Source organism: Silene latifolia, chromosome Y, assembly GCF_048544455.1.
Source record: "Silene latifolia isolate original U9 population chromosome Y, ASM4854445v1, whole genome shotgun sequence".
Classification (NCBI taxonomy): domain Eukaryota; kingdom Viridiplantae; phylum Streptophyta; class Magnoliopsida; order Caryophyllales; family Caryophyllaceae; genus Silene; species Silene latifolia.
In genome coordinates, this window is record NC_133538.1 from 468,103,846 (window position 1) to 468,110,235 (window position 6,390).

The 6,390-nt window shown below is 38.3% G+C and overlaps 1 protein-coding gene across 1 annotated transcript; it reads left to right on the plus strand.

The window, feature by feature from the left end:
* Positions 1 to 2,329: 2,329 nt before the first annotated feature.
* LOC141632948 (uncharacterized) lies at positions 2,330 to 6,390 on the plus strand. The gene is made up of 4 exons (XM_074445448.1): positions 2,330 to 2,991; positions 3,398 to 5,021; positions 5,172 to 5,305; positions 5,481 to 6,390. Exons 1-4 carry the CDS (start codon positions 2,330 to 2,332, stop codon positions 6,388 to 6,390), a joined length of 3,330 nt encoding a protein of 1,109 aa, XP_074301549.1.

The following is a 6,390-nucleotide window of genomic DNA, read 5'->3' on the forward strand; positions in this document are numbered from 1 at the left end:
ATACAGCTGGGGAGCCCCCTCAATCCTGGTTTTTTCCTTGCATGCTGTGCAAACAAATTATTATGGATTCAATTCAAGTATGAAGAAGTTTTTAAATATTGTGCTCGCTGTGGTCGCATTGGGCATAAGAGTTCTCAGTGCATTGAGCATATTGAAGATATTGTTCATAGTATCAACTCTTCCCTTGAAAATGTTATTCAGCGAGGTTTTGCTGTTTTTCAAACACGCTATCAATTTACCATGTTTAATCTCAATCTTTGTGCGTTTCCTTCAACAACAAGATATGTTACTTCTCGTGTAAGGCTTGGTCAACATCGTGGGGCCTACGTTCCAACTGATTATCTTATTGAGAGGGTTATCGATTTCGATTCGGGTCATGTGGATGGTGGTAGAATTTATCCGGGCATGGAGTTTGCAGTGACTGCTCTTCCTTTTGCAAGTCATATCATTTTTTATAATGTTGATATTTTAAATCAACATTTCCAACATGCAAATGATAATGTTAATGTTGATCCTGCGAATGGAGATATGATCAATGAGGATAATCTTAATGATGATGCATGCAGAGGCTCCCGAGGATGCGTTAGGTCAAGTGCATCAAGAAAATGGAATTCATTATGAGGGTGGTCCCATACATGATCCGATATTGCATGCAAATGGATTTAATGGAAATTTTGCAACTACAGAGCTTTATGGTTTGGATCAAGTGCCTCATCAAAATGGATTTCATCCCCCGGATGACACCATGAAAGATCTGATGTTGCATGCAGCTGGAATTACTGGAAATGAATTAAATGGAATTAATGGACATATCGCACCTGTGGATTTCAATGCTGATGTTGATGCTATCAATCATATTGGTGGGATTCCTCATAATGGGAATATTATTCCAAATGGCGATGACCTTGAAGTGGAGCATGCAAATGATGGTAATCTTGTTTTTATTCCTATTGGTGATCATTTTCATAATAATGGTGATGCTGTTCCTTCTAGAGCTTTTCCAACAACTACTTCTATAGTTACTGCTTCTATAGTCAATGATATTGCTCCTGCTCAGTTGGAGGATTTTAATAATCCTGTGCTCATGCATGACAATGATTTAGCTCAGCGTAATGGTAATGCCGCAATTCCTGAGAATGACCAGGTTAATTTTTTCCAACAAGAGATAAATCCTTCCCTTCAGAATGCAGGTGCTTCTATGAATTTGCAGTCTCCTCCTAACATTGATGCCACAACTAATGCTGCTCCTTTTCATTCCTCTACTTCAAATATGAATCAGGGTGATCCGTACTTGCTTTATAGAGGTCATGGGGAGATTGAATATGATTTCGATGAAGCTGCTTTCATTATTAACTCTATTAGGATTCGTGTGCAAAATCAGGAACATCTGGCTTTTAGGGAAAATGATGAGCGTGGTTATAATCAATTTATTGATGCTCCTGAGTCCTGAAGATGTCCTTATTTTCTTTCATGATCCTATTAATCTCTCTGATATGGATAATTATGAGGCTGCTCAGCCTGCTCAGCAACTTGGTTCTTCTAACTCTTCTGATTCTGCATTCACTACCCCTGACTGTCCGTTTTTGAATAGTTCCTCTACTTCTTTGGGGACAGCTGGAACTTCTTCAAATTCGGATTCTTTGTTTCATGATGCCCTAAATGAGCTCAATGAGACCCTTGCTTCACCACCTTTCCCTTCTGAGAACTTTCATTCACCTGCTGAGTTTAATCCACCTCGTGTTGACAATGATATCATTGCAGCAAATTCTGGTTGTTTTCTGCCTCATCCTGCTTTTTATGGAAATATCTCTTTCTCTGATAATGTTGGGCTTGCTACGACTCCTCATGGGAAAGGAAAAGATTTGAGGATGGTTGCTGAAAGTTTGGGTCACTCGCTTCCTTTTTCTCTTGCATCTACTAAAAGACGAGCCTTCTCAGATCCGGAAGATTATTGCAAAACTGGATTGGAATTATATGATTATAATGAGGAGTTTGTCTCTTCTACGAAGACTCCAAAGAGAGCAAAAGGAGTTTCTGTTTTTTGCCCTGGTGAGAGCTCAAGGCCATCTACGTCTGGCTTTCACTTGCTGATTGCTGATGATGATTTGATTGTATCCAGTGCTGAATCTGATGATCCTGGACATGGATCTGATGATGGTGTTGCGGGGGTTGAACCTAATCAACCCTCTTGTGCACCATGAGATGCATTTCTTGGAATTGTAGGGGACTAAATGATTCGCTCGCCCCTACAATTTCTAAGTTAAGAGAGATGACCTATAATAACCATATATATGATATTATCTTTATGTCTGAAACTAAATGTAGTACGATGCATGTATCTTCTATTTTCCGCTTTTATGGGTTTACTCATCATGTAGGGGTTGATGCAGATGGTTCTAAAGGAGGTTTGTGGGTTGGCTGGAAGCCCTCCTGGAACATTGAATATATTACTAAGTGTCCTAACTTTATTATTATTAAGATTATTGAATGTGGAGGATGTTTCTGGTATGTTTTTTGCATTTATGGATCACCAAAACGAGAAAATCGAGAATCTGTATGGCTTCATATAGAACACTGGATTTCACGTATGGACTCTCAATTTATATTACTTGGTGATTTTAATCAAGTGGAATTTCGAGAGGATAAATTGGGAGGTAACAAAGGTTCTATTTTTGGAGCACAATTTTTTTCAGAATGGAAAGTTCGTAATTCGTTGTCTAACATTGCTTACAAAGGACCGAAATTCACTTGGTGCAATAACAGGAAAGGTTATAAGCGTATTTACGAACGTATTGATAAAGGATTAGTATTTCCATTGTGGTATTCTTTGTTTCCTAACTCTGGCATTAAACACCTTCCTATTCAATGCTCTGATCATGCGCCGATTATTTTTGATACGGGTTTTTTTGAACCTCATAAACGGAAATTGTTTCGAATGGAAGCATGGGCCTTTGAATATGAAGATTCATTGAGACTCCTTCAACAAGAATGGTTCATTTATGATAGGGGTTCTCCGGTTACTAAGCTCTAAAAACTTCAAAGAACTCGCTCTATTTTTAAGGAATGGACGCTGGCAAAACGGAAATCGTGGAATGAAAAATGGTCTGAGTTTGATGAAAAATTAGAAGATGAACTGCAAAAAATTTTTGAAGGACATTACGAAGACGGGTATAAGAAATGGCATGCAAATTATCTAGAATTCAACAAAGTTGTTACTATCTATTGGAAACGACGAAAATGCATTGGATAAAAGATGGAGATGCTAGTACTCGTTTCTTTTTTAACTCTGTCAAACAAAGGCATAACCGAAATCTCATCATAGGGATCAAGAAGGTGGACTCTTCTTGGACTTTTGATAAACAAGAGATCTCTGATATTTTTAATGACCATTTCAAAGGTTTTATGGTCTCCATGATGCTCACGAGTCCTTTCAGCAATATCAAGCTTCACATCAGTCGCTTTTTGGAGCTATTAAAACCGTGTTATCCAGTGATCAACATGATTACTTTTTCTTTGTCTTTACACGCAAGGAAATACGAACGGACGTATTTCAACTTGGGCCGACAAAGTCACCAGGACCGGATGGTATTCCAGCTATTTTTTATCAGAAATTTTGGTGTCATATTAAGACTGAGGTGGAAGATGCTGTTCTCTTTATGCTTAATAATGGGACCATTTCCAGTGACTTCAACCGCACTGCTATTACTCTCATTCCTAAAGTTAATAGTCCGGAGACGGTCGATAATTTTCGTCCTATAAGTCTTTGTAATGTTATCATAAAGATTGTTACAAAGTGTATCTCTAATAGGTTGAAGAAGGTGATGCCTTTTCTTGTGGGAGATTATCAAAATGGTTTTGTTCCTGGTCGTAATATTGGAGATAATATTTTATTATCTCATGAACTACTGCATCATATCACTAAGAAACGCTTTGGGAAGCGATGCCTTCTAGCTGTCAAAGTGGACATGAGCAAAGCTTATGATCGCTTAAACTGGAATTTTGTGAAATGCACGTTACTGTCCATGAACTTTCCCAGCAAATTTGTTCAACTCATCATGAATTGTATAACTTCGGTTTCCTATGAAGTTTTAATCAATGGTTCTCCGGGGAAAAGTTTTAGGCCAAAGGCTGGTATTCGTCAAGGGGATCCAATGTCTCCCTATATTTTTGCATTATGTACTGAAGTTTTGTCCCAATTATTGTGTGATGCACAAGACAAAAAACTCCTGAACGGTATTCAACTTTCACGCAATGCTCCCCCGATTTCTCACTTGCTTTTTGCTGATGATTCTATTTTCTTCATGGATGCTAAAATCTCACACTGTGAAACACTTATGGGCCTTTTGAATCTGTATGGAGATGCTTCTGGCCAACGTATTAATGACGCTAAAACCACTATTACTATAAGCCCTAACTGTACTCTTCGGAATTATCGCAAATGTCTTAAAGTTTTGAAAGCACCTGGTAATAAAGGTATGGGCAAATATTTGGGATTACCTACGGATTTTGGTTCTTCAAAGAAGGAAATTTTTGTCACGATTTATGATAAGGTCCGGTATAGAATTCTAAGCTGGAATAATAATTACTTATCATCTACTGGACGACTCACTCTTATTAATTCAGTTCTGTCTTTGCTTTCTCTTTTCTCTCTATCGGTATTTCAAATACCGGTAAGTGTGAGTTCGAAGATTAATTCTCTTCTCTCCCAGTTTTGGTGGGGTGGAACTGTATTGAGACAAAGTCTTCATTGGTGTAGTAATATTTTTATTAATGCTTCGAAGTCTGGTGGCGGGCTTGGTATTCGTAATATTAGGTGTTTGAATCAAAGTCTTTTGGCAAAAATTGGATGGAAAATTCTGTTTTCTCCTAATAGTTTAATTGCAAGAGTTCTTGGACCCAAATATAAGATATCTTCCTGCACTTTTTTGAATTCTTCTTTTGTTCAGCAAGGAACTCAATCTTGGGGTGAACGTGGAGTTCATTGGGGTCTTCGCTTGTTACGTAACCATTTGTCTTGGCAGGTTGGTTGTCCATCGTTTCTTGATATTTGGAAAGATTAATGGATCTATGGGTTATCTTTGGGACAACTTTTAGGTCTCTCTGATCATGAAATTTGTATGAAGCGAGCCCTTAATGTCTGCCATTTTTAAAATGCTGATGGTACTTGGAAGGCTGATGAGGTTTACTCTCTTTGTGGTGAAAATATGGCCCCTTATATTCTATCAATTCCCCTTTCTTCTGGCGACTTTGATGACAGTCTTTTTTGGGATTTAAACAAAAATGGACGTTATTCAGTTAAAAGTGGGTATGTTGTTGCTTTTTCTCATCTTTGGTCATCAAAGGCTACAATGAAAGATCGTACTCGTATGGATGCTGCTTCTATAGCATTTTGCAAAAAAAAGACTATGGGTGCTTCCCATTCAGGGCAAATGGAAAACTTTTCTTTGGAAATTGCTATCTAACTCTTTACCTATTGGCAGTGAAGCTAGTAAGCGGAATCTGCCCTGGAACTATCACTGTAAGTTGTGTTCTACTTTGGATAATCAGATTGAATCTCTTGAACATTTGTTTCGTGACTATTCGATAGCCTCGCATTTTTGGGCTGGGTCTCGATTGGGTATCCGCAGTTCTATTGGTGCTAACGTTTCTATCCAAACATGGGTGATTAACTGGATTACTTTTCTTATCAAGGATTCTTCTCCCATTTCCTGTACTCTCTTTGTTAGTACCTTGTGGAGAATATGGTGTTTAAGAAATGAGTTGCTCTATCGATCTGATGTGGTTATGGATTTCTCTTCGCAAATCAAAATGCTTACGACGGATGCTATCAATAACTCAACTGCTGCTAAACGCCATTTTATCTCTTCTGCAGACATATTTGCTCCAACTAATATGGACATTGCCTCAATTAGAAATCATTCACCTTTCCTTCTTATTGGGGATTCACTATGTCCTTGTTCTATTCGTCTTAAATGTGATGTTTCTTGGCGTTTGGATTTTCGGGCTTCTGCAGGTTGGGTTTTTCTGGATTCACATGGAAATGTCATTCAGTCTGGACAGTCCCGGTTTTGGGCAGGTTCGACTCTTCAAGCTGAAGCTACGGGCTTCTTACACGCTCTTTTGGATGCAGTCAATCAGGGTTTTTATCACATTGACGCACAAACTGAATGCTTATCCCTTGCTCTTCAGCTAGCGGAGTGTCTTGATGTTCATCAAGAGCTTAAATCTATCCTCTGTTCTATTTCGTCTTTGCTTTCTTCTTGTCATTGTTGTTCAATTAGTCATTATCCTAGAGCTACAAATAGGATTGCTCATCGCCTAGCGGCTAATGCTATGTGTTGTTTAATCCTAACTCTCTGTCAAAAAAAAAAAAAAAAATCCACCTTCTAG

Bases quoted from the DNA above. Each gene is read 5' to 3' on its own strand.
- LOC141632948 (XM_074445448.1), top strand. From the start codon at position 2,330: ATGCATGTATCTTCTATTTTCCGCTTTTATGGGTTTACTCATCATGTA. The intron at 2,992-3,397 runs GTTCATTTATGA...ACCATTTCAAAG, and splicing joins AGACTCCTTCAACAAGAATG to GTTTTATGGTCTCCATGATG. The intron at 5,306-5,480 runs GTATGTTGTTGC...ACCTATTGGCAG, and splicing joins CGTTATTCAGTTAAAAGTGG to TGAAGCTAGTAAGCGGAATC.